Raw genomic sequence first — 14333 nt, forward strand, 5'->3', positions numbered from 1 at the left:
AGAAGAAACGAAATTGAGTTATTTGTAGTGAGGTGGATGGACCTAGAGTCTGTCATACAGAGTGAAGTAAGTCAGAAAGAGAAAAACAAATACCACATGCTAACACATATATATGAAATCTAAAAAAAAAAAATGGTTATGAAGAACCTAGGGGCAGGACGGGAATAAAGACGCAGACCTACTAGAGAATGGACTTGAGGACACGGGGAGGGGGAAGGCGAGAGCTGTGATGAAGTGAGAGAGTGGCATGGACATATATACACTCCCCAATGTAAAATCCATAGCTAGTGAGAAGCAGCCGCATGGCACAGGGAGATCAGCTAGGTGGTTTGTGTCCACCTAGAGGGGTGGGATAGGGAGGGTGGGAGGGAGACGCAAAAGGAAGGTGATAGGGGGATATACGTATATGTAGAGCTGATCCAGTTTGTTATAAAGCAGAAACTAACACACCATTGTAAAGCAATTATACTCCATTAAAGATGTTAAAAAAAAAAGAACGTCCTGGCCAGGGTCCAGCTGGGAGAACCGAAACACTCCAGAAGGGGACGGCTGGGGAAGGCAGAGAACACAGGGTACTTCTGGTCAAGCCTGGCCAAACCAGTTGCCTTGCAGAGTTATCAGGCCGTCCTACCAGCTCTAAAGATGACAGTATGACTGCCTCTCGGGTTACAAGTGACCTGATTGAGCAACAAAATTAAGGAAACGTCTTTGTTCCTGGCATTCCTTCCGCAAAAAGCCTGAGAGATAGGAGAACATCACAGTTTTAAAACATATCTTTTATCATTACTGGGGTGGTTAAAGAACTTCAGATACGCTTTAGTTTTAATCCCAACATTTTCAAAATACCCTAGATTTTGCAACTAAGAGGAAAATGCCTCTTCCATTGCAAAAGGGTCGCCTCGGCCCATTCTGAGTTTGCGTAAATACAAGCTGTCATCTGATCCCCACTACGGATCTGTCGTTTCTTGGAACCGAGCCATAGTGCAGAAGAAAAATAAAAAAGGATCAATAAGTAACAAATATTGGTGGTGATAAAGCTTTAGGAGATGTAAAAGTACCATGTAAGGACAAACACGGCGCTAATTAACCTTTACCCAAGTTTCTGCAGCCCATGATAAAAGTGTAATGGGTTCAAGACTTCAGGAGTCCTGGGTGCCTTCAACAACAAAGTCTAGGGAAGTTAGGTTCTCTTATCAAAGATGAAATTTGCCCACCCCCCCTTTTTTTTTTTGGCCACGGAGCGCAGCTTGCAGGATCTTAGTTCCCCAACCAGGGAACTAAGCCTGAGCCTCGGCAGTGAAAGTGCGGAGTCCTAACCATTAGACTGCCAGGGAATTCCCAAAGATGAAATTCCTAAATGGCAGTGTGGGAAAGAGTGCAAGCCTTCTGACCTACCTGAGAGAACCCTGGTAAGGCCAGCTTCTGTCCAGTCCCTTGCCTTTGGACATTTCATTTGGGGACACTAGAGAAGCCTACCTCCCAGCAGACCATCTCCAGTAGCTGGGCAGCTACAGCAGCCTCCATCGTTGCAGACTAAATCTAAACCCTTCCATGTGGCACGGAGGTTCCACCTCATTCAGGAACCATCTATGCTCTCCCCACATATTCTGACCCGTGGTTTCTACCTCAGCTGGATAGGTCCACCGCCGATGGCGCCTCTGCTCCCCTCCCCTCGACGCCACTACATACATACCGTCTCTTCACTACTTTCCCTGAGATGGCTTCTCCCCACCATCCCACGTGGGCTTGCACTTTAGGGGCAACCTCCAGTTCTCCTTACCGTGCCATACTTAATACCACTGTTATGCTCACCCTACCAAACAAATGACCTACACAGTGTTAATTCATTTCCAATAAGTGGTAGGCTGAATAACGGCCCCCCCAAAGATGTCCAAGTCCTAGTCCCCAGAAACCGTGAATATGTTGCCTTCCATGGCAAAAGGGACTTTGCAGGCCTGATTAAATAAAGCCTCTTGAGACGGTAAAATTATCTAGGGTTATCAGGGTGGGCCCAACGTAACCACAGGGTCTTCATAGGAAGAAGCAGGAGGGTCAGAATCAGTGATGGAGATGTGATAACGAAGCAGAGGTCAGAGAGAGAGGAAGAGAGAGACTGGAAGAGGCCACATGGCTGGCTTTAAAGATGGCGGAAAGGGCCATTAGCAGGCAGTCTCTAGAAGGTGGAAAAGGCAAAGAAATAGATTCTCCCCTAGAGCCTCCAGAAGAAATGCTTCTGAGCTCCAGACCTGTAAAAAAATAAATTTGTCACTAAGTTGGTGGTCATTTGTTACAGCAGCAATAGGAAACTAATACAGTCCTTTATCGTATACAACTTTGACCTCCTCCATCATTTCGTATATGCGTCTCCTCTCAGAAACTAAAGTGTGGGCTCCTCACGCACAAGGACTAGATCTTCTTCTCTAGCACCACCAGAGTTCAGCACAATGGCAGGTTTGGATCAAGCGTTCCATCATTAAATCTCCCTGGATTTTAACCAAAAACTAACAGAGGAGACCCAGGGACTGGTCAGTGGGCCTACAAAAAGTGGAGGGTCTCTGAGACCAAGTCACAGACGGAAGGGGAGAGGGGCAGTGGCCTGCTCTGAGGCCAAGGTACGCTGTGCCCAAGCTCACCTCTCACCTGACACAGGGCCGGTACTTCTCTGCAGCATCAGGGCAGCGTGAGGATGGAATCTACAATGGTGAAAGCATTGAGAAGTCCTAGAAATATGTAGATATTTTCTAGTTTTTTTAACTTGTTTTTTTCCACCAGTAAAATAAGGTCTATGTTACTTCCACTAGGAAAAGAACATTCTTATACCTTCAGGTGTGATCATGACACTTAAGCCCTGCCTCTGAGCCTCACACTAACACTGCCCAGCTCTCCTCACAGAAGCCCTACTCCTGAGATGGGGCAGGTGGCATGGTGGCTGAGGGTGCGGGCTGGCTCTGGACTTGAACCCCAGCTCTGCCAGTCCCCAGTGGCGTGACCTTGAACGGGTCCTTGACCGTCTCTGTAGACTGGAGGTAACAGCGGCATCCACTCGACACGGGTGCTACAGAATTTCTGGACTAACGGGTCGGGTGCAGGGGCAGCACACAGCCCATGGTAAAAAGCAGCCCTCGATAGTCCCGGGCTCTGATAAGGAGGCCTCTGCAAACTCTGGCACCCAGGGCAGAGGATGGAAGTGAAAGGTGAACTCTGTCTTGGGGTGGGGGGGCTCCCTTTTAGGGACAGCTGCTCTTTAATAGTCAGGGTCTCTCCCAAACCTCAGCATCAAAGACAACACGAGCCCACAGACAGCATTTCACACCCATTTTGCTTCGCAGGGCCTGGCTGCTGACACTACCCTCTTCCCGAGGTGCTTTTTTGAGGCGCTGCTGCCACAGAGACCTGTGGTACCCCCAGCTTGTAAAATAAGTTACTCTTGGCTTTCCTAGGAAAAACTGAAGTCTGTCCAAAGATCAAGCAATTGAACGGTGAGGTGAAATAACCTTTGCCTCTCCATTTTTCCATTACCCATCTTGTGCCTGTCATTTTTTCCCCCTTCTCTGGTTTCAAAATGCACTCTTTTGAACACACCCTGTATTTATCACCCATCTCCATATATTTTTAGTTAATGTTTCATGAGAGTATCTATAGGTGGATTTCATGTTTCCCACTGCAGGTTCACCCTCACACTTGAGTCCACAGGTAAAGAGAAAAATAAGACACGAGAGATGTGACTTGCAGAGGTGAGCAAGTGAAAATATAAGACGACCGACGGGGTGTTTTTCCCGTTCTGTTAGCGTTTACCACAAGCCTAAGTTCTGACAACAAGCAGCAGTGGGCCTGTTTTAATCAGAGGTCTTCCCTTGAAACTAGAGATTTGTAGCCTAAAAGACTGTTAAACAATACTGTTCCAAATGTTTTTCTTAGAGTTCATTTTATATACACACATGCTCACACACACGTGTGTTCATATATACATTTCATGTGTTACATACAACATATATTATCTCATACAATATATACTTGTTAAAATCATATAGTTATATATTATATTGTTATTAAGATCACATACAGTTATTAAAATCATTTCTTCAATAGACTCAAGAAATAAAACAACTGCCATGTTGATTTTAGCTCACAAGCGGTAATTTGAGAGAACAGATAATTTAAGATGCTATTTCAACAACTGGGGAGATGTGAATACAGGCTGTGATAATGGCATTGTGGTTGTGTAAGAGAATGCCCTTGTCCTTACGAGATAAGATGCTGAGGTATTTAGGGGGTTAGTGTCTGGATGTCTGTAACCGATTCTCAGATGGTTGGGGTTGGGGTGGTTGTCCATAGAAAGAGAAAGCAAATGTGGAAATGTTACCGATTAGTGAATCTGGGCGAAAGGTGGGTTGGTATTCATTGACTCTTCCTGCAAATTTTCTGTAGATTTGAATTTTTTTTTAAAAAGTGTTGGCGGAAAAAGATATTTTCATGACTGTTCAGCAAAAGCCTCCTTCCTCCCAGGTAAGACAGAGCATAAGTATAAAAACTCGAGAAATTCTCTAAAATCTTGATTAAAATACTTTGCCAAAATCAGAACATTTTTGGATAAATCTTACAGCTAAAAGCAAAGTGCCTATCTTTACTCAAGAAGTGAGTTAATACATAGTCACTACTGATGCCTACCAATGTCAAATAACCTGCAATAAAAGCGAGAATAACATACACAAGACAGCTAAGGTGCATGGAATGATCAGGACTCAGGATTGGTGGCAGCTTTTAAGGAACTCTACATATAAGATTTCACATTTGTTCTCCAAGGTAAATAAGGCCTTCGAATTTTAGAACTGAAAAGCCTCAGAGAGAAATACAGTCCAATATTTTAATCCTGAATTTGTCTGCAGTATGACAAAGGGCCACAGAAAACTAAATATAGAAAAGGTCCATAAAAAGTGTGGACAAATACAAGTATTTAAAAGTTGATAAGTGCTTTTAAAGTTGACCTGGAACCCCCTTTTGTGAGTTACATTCAGTATCGGATCAATGTTCCCGGGAAATGTCCTAATTCTTTCATGGAACTCTTTCTAAGAGAAATAAATTTAGTCACCAATTTTAAATCCTGGCAGTTCCAAAAGTTTGAAGTAATTCCAATTGAATAAAAGTAAGTCAAGTGTTTTCACGAGTTTTTAGAAAGATTAACAAAATAGATTTGGCAAGGAAAAGCAATGAGAAATAAAAAGCACATATGGGAACAACAAATAATGAAAAAGTTGAAAAATGACCATGCTATTTGGCAATCTTGCTTTGCCAAATGAAACCACAAATTATTGTGTATCTTCCCCCGACTTCTTAAACCTGCTTCTCAATGATATTTTATTCATTCATTCATTCAGTTATTCAAAAATTTAACTACCTAGGGACTTCCCTGGTGGCACAGTGGTTAAGAATCCACCTGCCAATGCAGGGGACACAGGTTCGAGCCCTGGTCTGGGAAGATCCCACATGCTGCAGAGCAACCAAGCCCGTGCGCCACAAGTACTGAGGCAGCACTCTAGACCCCGCGAGCCACAACTACTAAGCCCGCGCGCCACAACTACTGAAGCCCCCGCACCTAGAGCCCATGTTCCGCAACGAGAAGCCACCGCAATGAGAAGACTGCGCACCGCAACGAAGAGTAGCCCCCCGCTCGCCGCATCTAGAGAAAAGCCCGCGCGCAGCAACTAAGACCCAACAGAGCCTAATTAATTAATTAATTTTTTTAAAGTGGATGTTTATTAAAAAAAATTTAACCACCTTATATGTACAAAACATCAGAGGGACTACAAAGGCTATAAGGCAATTCTTTTTTTTTTTTTTTTTTTTTTTTTTTTTTTTTTTTTTTTTGCGGTATGCGGGCCTCTCACTGTTGTGGCCTCTCCCTTTGTGGAGCACAGGCTCCGGACGCACAGGCTCAGCGGCCATGGCTCACGGGCCCAGCCGCTCCGCGGCATGTGGGCACGAATCCGTGTCCCCTGCATCGGCAGGCGGACTCTCAACCACTGCGCCACCAGGGAAGTCCAAGGCAATTCTTTAAACTATGTAGTATTTGATTATCTATTTCAGCATTTTTTTCTTGATGTGCAGAAAATTATTTTTTTCAAGCCTAAATATGCAACTAAATTGAAAAAAACCAACCCTCCATATTTGAGCTTTCTGAAATGTGAACAGTGAGCAAACATCCTAGTTCCACACTGTAGGGAAAATATAATCTAAGGGGTAAAGAATCCAAGCTTATACTTGGGACTCTGAACCATTAAGCAACTGTTGAAGTGGCCCTTTATTGGATCTTGCCCTTAATTATGAAGCTCATGCAGTCTTAGGCTTGGGTTTCAAAAATCATTAATAATTACCCTTAAATGGCAAACAAAAGGAAAATTTCATAATCAGGGTGGTGTATCTGTAAAGACTATAAAAGTCGCAGGATCCTGCTCAGCTTCTCACACTCCTACTTGATTCTTCCAGCTGCTGCACTGCTGGACGACCAGGTAAGTGCGATTTTAGTACTACCTGTAGCTGCTTCTGCTTCCTTTCAGAATGGTGTGAAAGATCACGGTCTAGAGAAAAAGTGGGTTTGTGCCATCTAAAGATATTACCAGTAACTTAAGAGGCTAGAAGCTGAAGATCACAGCCTACAGAGTGCAGAGCAGGTACCTAAAAAGTGAAAAATGTCATAATTACTAGTAAGAGTATTTGGCTCCAAAGACTATCTTCTAACAGATGTACTCTAAAAACAGACATTTAACAACCTATCTAAGATGATTATTTTTAAAACACGTTTTCAGTCACTGGTACGTTGTGATTCCCACAGTTCCCGCCCCCTCTCTCCTCCTCCTCCTCCTCTTTATCTTCACCTCTCCCCTATTCTTTATTCTCTCTCACCTATGCCAAGGAAACAGCCCAAAAGCACTCAACTCCTGCTGGCAACCATCAGTATAAAATACTTCAGCTTTTTGGTAAGGTCACTTCTTTCCCAATTTACAGGACACCAAAATGAGTACAAACAAGTTTCCTGAAGAACTGAAGGGCATTTTTGAAAAATACGCAGCCAAAGAAGGTGATCCAAACCAGCTGTCGAAGGAGGAGCTGAAGCTATTGATTCAGACTGAATTCCCCAGTTTACTAAAAGTGAGTATACCACCACAGAGCCCGCTGATGGGGCGGCGATGGTGGGAAGGGAGGGGAGAAGAGAGGAAAGGACGCGGGGAGAGGCTGAGGTCTGCGACGAGACGGATCAGAGCTCCATCTGAGGCAGAGAGCCCAGCAGCCCAGGCATGGGCATCACCGGAGGGAGGGCGCTTGAATGTGTGCTTTCCTCCCCTGAGGGCAGGCCACATTTCAGAAGGCAAGCTCCTAGAAAGCACGAACTACGCCTTCTATTGCCCACAGCCTTGACACAGAACTCCCCGGGACCAGCCATAGTAAACAGAAGCCATGATCGCACTCTTACCAAGCTAGGCCTGGAAGACCCGCAGGTTGCCAAGTAAACACACTAAGGCCTTCAGCCTGGATTCAGCACCCCTGTGCCAGGCTTTAGGAAAACAACGAGGCCTGTACGGTTATAGGAACTGGACTTGGATGTGCTCCTCTGTTATAGGTAGGATCTCTCAACTAGACCAACACTTACTTGGCAGCCTGTTAAGAAAACCGGCTTCATGCTGATAAATTGCCCTCTGGCGACACCCATTTCTATTTCAAAAGCATTTACATTTGTGTTAATTTGTGTTAAGCACCTAAATTTGTGCTAATGAGCAACCACGCGTTTCTAACCAACTTTCAGGAAAGGATTACATTTCCTCAGCCATAAAGTTTCTGATCAAAACCATCCCAGAGTTATCAAAATCAAAATGCATCTAGAGGCAATAAGGAATAGGGAAAGGTTAACTCTCTTTGCTCCAATACACTCTTTCCCTTGGAACTAAAAACCATCTTCAAAATGGAAGCAACTGTGCAACTACCTGTTACATTTGACTTGGTCCCTGCTTATCTCTAACTTCAGAATTTGGTTCTCAGTTTTTAACCAGAAATGTCCCTTCTGTCAATATGACATGTGAGAAGGTTTCTAGTTTTAGTTGTTAAGGTTTCTGTTTTTAGTACTAAAAAGTGAAGTAGCTGAATTCGATGACCTTATAATCGATATTGTCTTATAGATAAAATGTGAAATAACTTAAAAAGTTAAAGGTACTAGCAGAAAGAAACTTTCTAATTAAAAATAAAAACCAGTGTTTCTGAGAAAGATTCAACTTTTCAAAAAACTCTTAAATTTTTCCAAAAGGAAGAAAAATAATAATAGGAATAATAGAAAATAATAAGAAAAAGAAGAAAAATAATAATCTGACAGGAAAGCCTAGGCAAGCTATTCAAACAAGTTGTTTTTAAATAAGGTAAGATTGGTGAATTTTTCTGTATTTTTCTATATTTTATGTATTTGCTATAAAAAGCACATATGACTTTTCTAATTTGGATAAAGGTAGGAAGACTAATGGTAAGTTGTGAAAAATCTACTTATCAAGTCATGTACTGATTATATTTCCATATGGATTTCTAAGGTTTTCTAAGCTATACTCTGTTTACATCACATCACCTTGTATGGTTTAGAATCTAGCAAATGCTTCAAGAAAACAGTGCTTGGTATTTATAAAACAGATGCTAAATAACTAACACAGTTTGGTCTTGTGAGCATAGCTAAGTGCCAAGTGTCTTTACAGGAATCTTAGGGATTAAAGCATACCTTGATGTAGAGATTTGTTGCACAACAATGTGAACATACTTAACATTAGTGAACCGTATACTTAAAAATAGTTAAGATGGGGAATGTTATCTTACGTGTTTTTTTACCACAATTTAAAAAAAATTTTTGAAGCTGACTTATAAACTAAACTGTTATTTCAATAGGTTTCCTGGGTACTGTTTCGCCACAGAGACTCCTAACCTGAAAGTCAGAGTTGTGATGGCTTTAAGATTTGAGTTTTATGGCAGTGGAGGGGCTCAGAACAAGTCTCCCTGAAATATGCCACTTTAGCATGAAGATTACTTGGAACTAAAAGCAATCAAAACCCAAAGATTCAGGGAAAGCTCTTTACCTCCCACTCAACTGCCTAAATTTACACTGCAAAGAAGAGAGCTCTTCTTTTACCAGGAAGAGAGCTCTTGCTAGAGATTCCTTTTTTCCTAAGAAATGTATCTGTATAACAGGCCAAACTTTTGTTTTCCAAACATCTCTGCCTACCTGTGAATGGCCTTCCTTCCTTTTGTAGCCTTAGCCCCGGATGTTATATAAGCCTCAGTCACCTGGCTTTCCTTTGGGTATCATATTTTTATGGGGTACCCTGTACGTATGTAATTAAACTTGTTTTTCTCCTGTTGATCTGTCTATGTCAATTTAATTAATAGACCAGCCAAAGAACCCAGAAGGGAAATTTTTCCACCCCTACAGCAGAGACAAAAATTAATTCTGCTTAATTCACTACAGGAATACCAGTAGTCAAAAGGGAGTTGAGCTGAACATGATCTGATGTAACAAGCAGTGGTTCTCTGAGTAGTCAGTCCTGGACCAGCAGCATCAACACCGCCCAGGAACCTGTTGGAAATACAGATTCTCAGGTCCCCCCCCAAGCCTAGTGAATCGGAAGCTCTGGGAGTAGGACCACCCATCAGTTTGGGTTTACTAAGGTCAGCAAGCCCACCTGGTGATTCTGACGCATGCCAAAGTGTGAGAACCACTGAACCAAAGTCATCCTGCATAGCATAGCAGTGGGCTGCAACCCGGGGTTTGGCAAAAAACTAGGGTGGTTGCTAATTAAGGGGTTGAGCTCTGGAGTCAGTGTTTGAACCCCAAGCCCTCTACTTACCAGCTGGGGACCCTGAGCAAGTCAGCGGGTGTCTCAAAGCCTCAGTTTCCTCATCTGTAAAGTGGATCTCCCCCACACAGCAGCTGGGAGAATTGCACAGGCTAAGGAAAAGCTTTGGCATGGGGCTGGCCCATGGCAAGCCTAGGATCACATGCTGGTCCAGCTCTGGGCTGGATGCCAAACCAGCTACCAGGGAAACCTGGGAGCAGGGCCCCTCGGCAGTCAAGTAAAGCCCTGGGACTTCTTCTCAAAAGAATGATTTAGATTTAGTTTACATAGGAAACCAATTATTTTAAAATACACATTATCAATTTTAAAATAATAAATGTATGATATAGTTTTTTTTAAAAAAGGGTAGTCAGTTCTGTGACATGAAGCAATACTACAACTAAAGTTGGTTTTTTTCATCTCTATCAGTAACATGTGACTGAAAACTCAATTGCCTTCTAGGAACGCAGACCCAGTGTCTCTAATTTCGGAGAATGTGCAGAAGTAACTGAATCATTTTCTCTCCTCTCTTCTATCCCATCCTTTTTGTCTAAAACCAGGGTCCAAGCACCCTAGATGACCTCTTTCAAGAACTGGACAAGAATGGAGATGGAGAAGTTAGTTTCGAAGAATTCCAGGGGTTAGTAAAAAAGATATCCCAGTGAAGGAAAAAACAAAACATCATTCTAAGAACCGGAAGAGGAGTGCCTGGGATGTGGCCCTATTCTGTACGAAACCACCATTGTCTCCACTTAATTCTTTGCAATTGTAATGATCAAGTAGTGAGGTCTAATTACTGAATAAAGAAATCCTTAGACATGTCTCACCTTGTCAAGTACTGACCCCTGTAGCTTACTAGATTTGAAAGTAACCTTAATTTGATGCATCTAATTTATAGATTTATAAAGAAAAAAAAAAGGCCCAGAATACTTCCATGATCTTGACCAAGACCACAAAGATGGTGGCAGAGAGTTGGAAAGAATTCTGACGAGTCAAACCAACTCCCTCCCTCCACTCGTCCACCAGAATAACCCCCTCCCGGCTCTCCCTCCGCAGCCACACAGGGCTCACATCATTCCCAACATCAACTCGTATTTCATTCTAGTCAATGGCTAGGGAGAAACAGACTTCACAAAACAGACGCTTGTCTTTAAAGTCACCTCCCAGCACCAGCTGTGCCTCTTGAATCAATGACCCTTTGGGGGAGCAAAAGGAATGTATGTCCAGAGAGTCAGTTCCATTCCATCATTGAGGGGATGGCCTCGGTTCTAGTATGTGATGTGGAAAATAAAAGGGACAGGAAGGCATAGGGCCCTCCAGCTCTGGCATCCTGCGATGCTGGGACGCTGGGTATCTGAGAAACAGCTAGTCCTCAAGTTCTACTAGTTGAATCCAGCTGGGGGGAGGGAAAGAGGGAGGAGCGGGAGAGGAGTAACTTTCTTCTGCCCCTTACCAGACAGTTAAAATGGCAAAGTCAAATCAGTCTAAGTTGGCCACGGCAGCCCACCACAACAGTGCCCTGGAAGCCAGGTCTTTATCCTGACCACCACTCTCCCCTCCTCGGAAACACCCACAAATCGTCAGCACTGCACCCATTCCCTTTGACCAGCATCTCAACCTTTCTGTTCATTATCACTCTCCTAATGAGCCTTGTTAGACATTTTTTTCCCAATTGCCCCTCTAACGAAATTTTAATTCCACATATATATTGTGTGTATACCTGTTTATGTACCACATTCATATCTGCGCTTTAGACATGGTATAAGATGGTTTTGTGACCCATCACCGCCCCTCAAAAGCAATTTTAACCCCTGCGGTGTAAGCACATAGGGTAGCACGTCCCCAGAGGAAGAAAACCAGGCATGGCTGGTTTTCTTGACATAAGAGAACCCATTTTTGGCCTAAGCCATTTTGTGATCTAAGCCTGGCCATAATGCTTGTCCTTGAACAGGTCTCAGTAATTAATGACCTTAAGAAAACAATGTAGGAACAAATGACTGTTATCAGGCAAGAGACGTAACAAGAGCAAAGATAATATATCAGTTGTAAAGACCCCCAGTTCTGTTTCAGCAGTAAAGACTAGCCCGCAGCACTCAACCACCAGATCAACTGGAACCTAAGGGATGACAATGTTGACCTTTTCTGACCCTTGTGACTTCAACCAACTAAAGCTTGGACTGTGTGGACCACCCAAGCTCCTTCGTGAATATGCATGTACCCTTAGCTTAAAACTTCCCCAGTTTTCAGGGAGACACTGCTTTGGGAAAGATCCCTGGTGTTCTCCTTACTTGCTGCAAGTAACAGATCCTTCCTCCTCCCATTCTTTGGCTTGGTAGCATCTTTTGGCTCAACACCCATGAAGAGGTGAACCCAGTTTCGGGGTAACATTGGGAGCAATAGCGCATGCCTTTGAACAATGTTCTTCGATGTTTTTATTTTTAACTCAAGCTCTAGAGCCAAAATTGCCACACTTTACTTTCTGTAGTTGACTTCAGAAAGATATGGGATTGGCTTCCCTGGTGGCGCAGTGGCTGGGGGTCCGCCTGCCGATGCGGGGGACGCGGGTCCATGCCCCGGTCCGGGAAGATCCCACGTGCCGCGGAGCGCCTGGGCCCGTGAGCCATGGCCGCTGAGCCGGCGTGTCCGGAGCCTGCGCTCCGCAACGGGAGAGGCCACAGCAGTGAGAGGCCCGTGTACCGCACCGAAAAAAAAAAAAAAAAAAAAGAAAGATATGGGATTATTTCCACTTTCAAAATGTAGGAAATGACAACACTGAATGGATTTAAAACTACACAAGCCCTCCTGAAGATTCTGCTATGACCTTACTCTCAAGCTGAGAATTACTGCCTGAAAAGTACTGCCTTTGAGTCAGTTTTTTTAACCTAACATATTTGAAGTGTGTGCTGGGTATGTCAGTCAAGCTGGCTGCTGTAATTTTCCCAGTAGCTTCAACTGTGCACTTGAAGGCACTCTAAGGTGGGCACACACCCACTCCCCACCTCGTTCACCCTGTAGGGGAGCAGAATTTGCCCCCCTATGTCTCTTTGGCATATGAATTCTTTTAAGCTGGTTATTTTCTAAGAAACAGCAGACATGGGAGAAACGCTGAAAACCAAGTAGAAGTTACCCTGTTGTAAGAAACATTTACATGCATAAGGAAAATCTCCACTTGTAAGGGTGTCTCCTTGACTGTACCAAGAAGAGGAGGATGACCAAATCTCTAGAAACTTATCAATGGAGAAGGCAAAGGCTTACATCTGCATGAAAAGCTCACCCTTGTTTACCGTGCTTTTCCTGGTCACCTCCCATAACTGACTCCCCACTGTCCATACCCTCTTTTGCCTTTAGCCAAAGATGGTATTCAAGGTAAAAGCCTTCTCTCCCATGTATTCATGTTATTCAACTTTTGTGTGATTTTCTCCTGTTAATCTGCCTCATGTCCATTTAATTCTTAGACCAGCCAGAAGAACCTAGAAGGGTAGAGGAAAATGTCTTCCTCCCCAACAACCCATAGAGCGGGCAGGGGGCTGTCCATAGGCTGAGGAGTTGCATCTCAGACAGGCAAGTCCTGGTGATGTAAACATCTAGAACAAGGCCAGCCAGGGTGGCCCAAAGTGGGCCAGGCATAAATGAGTTAGGCAGTAGATAGTGACTTGAGGGCAAGGTGGGGGGAGGTCATATATTTAAATTTGCTTGAACATGAGCTAAAAAAAAAAATCTCTGAAAGGACACAGAAGAAACTGAGGCAGGAGATAGGTGGGCTCCAGGCTAGGCATTTACAACTGGCCTCCTGTTCACACCTCCTGGGGTGAGAAGAAGATGAGCTCCAGGCCAGACATTCATTACCAGCCTCCGGTTTACATTTCCTGGGGCAAGAGACAAACGGGCTCCAGGACTACATATTTATGACCGGACTCCCATCTATATTTCGAGATCTGCACCTCAATATAAGAAACAGGAACAGGGTAGATAACCGGACACTGGACACTTTTATGGCAGAGACAGAGACGGCCTAAACCCTGTTAAAAGATCGAGAGGTCATACATTTCCCATCCTTGGGGCAAGGGAGACACTACACATGCATAAAAGCCTTCACAGGGTCAAAAAGGCAGGAGATGCCAGACCACAGTAAGTCCTGCTACCTCCCTCCCAGAGGCCTTTGCGATGAAAGCCATCTTGACTGAGGGGTGCGTGTACACCCAGGGGAAGGTCCAGAGACAAATTAGCCATGGGGTCAAAACAATACAATTGGCCAAGAAGAAGACAAAGACCCGGAAGACTGCCCCCTCATAAAGGGTTTAAACTTCCCAAAGGCGCGACTCGCGCGACTCTCTCCCTGAGTTCGCCTGTGCTTCTTTCCGTATGTACTCTGCTTTTCCAGTAAACTTTTTTTTTTTTTTTTTTTTTTTTTTACGCGGGCCTCTCACTGTCGTGGCCTCTCCCGTTGCGGAGCACAGGCTCCGGACGCGCAAGTCG

At 44.0% G+C, this 14333-nt stretch overlaps 2 protein-coding genes across 7 annotated transcripts in view; one reads left to right on the top strand and one right to left on the bottom strand.

Annotated features, from left to right (window-relative positions):
* The window catches only part of CTPS2 (CTP synthase 2), a 150205-nt gene that overhangs the window by 59546 nt on the left and 76326 nt on the right, over positions 1-14333 (bottom strand). The gene's annotated exons all lie outside the window — the stretch shown is intronic.
* S100G (S100 calcium binding protein G) lies at positions 5981-10679 on the top strand. Its single transcript, XM_055081802.1, has 2 exons — positions 5981-7146; positions 10418-10679. Exons 1-2 carry the CDS (start codon positions 7012-7014, stop codon positions 10520-10522), a joined length of 240 nt encoding a protein of 79 aa, XP_054937777.1. The 5' UTR covers positions 5981-7011; the 3' UTR covers positions 10523-10679.

The sequence above is a fragment of the Physeter macrocephalus genome, chromosome 21, assembly GCF_002837175.3.
Source record: "Physeter macrocephalus isolate SW-GA chromosome 21, ASM283717v5, whole genome shotgun sequence".
Taxonomy (NCBI): Eukaryota; Metazoa; Chordata; class Mammalia; order Artiodactyla; family Physeteridae; genus Physeter; species Physeter macrocephalus.

What these genes read in the sequence shown, in the direction of transcription:
- S100G (XM_055081802.1), top strand. Translation starts at nt 7,012, where the DNA reads ATGAGTACAAACAAGTTTCCTGAAGAACTGAAGGGCATTTTTGAAAAA. An exon ending in AATTCCCCAGTTTACTAAAA is followed by an intron (nt 7,147 to 10,417) that starts GTGAGTATACCA and finishes GTCTAAAACCAG; the next exon opens with GGTCCAAGCACCCTAGATGA.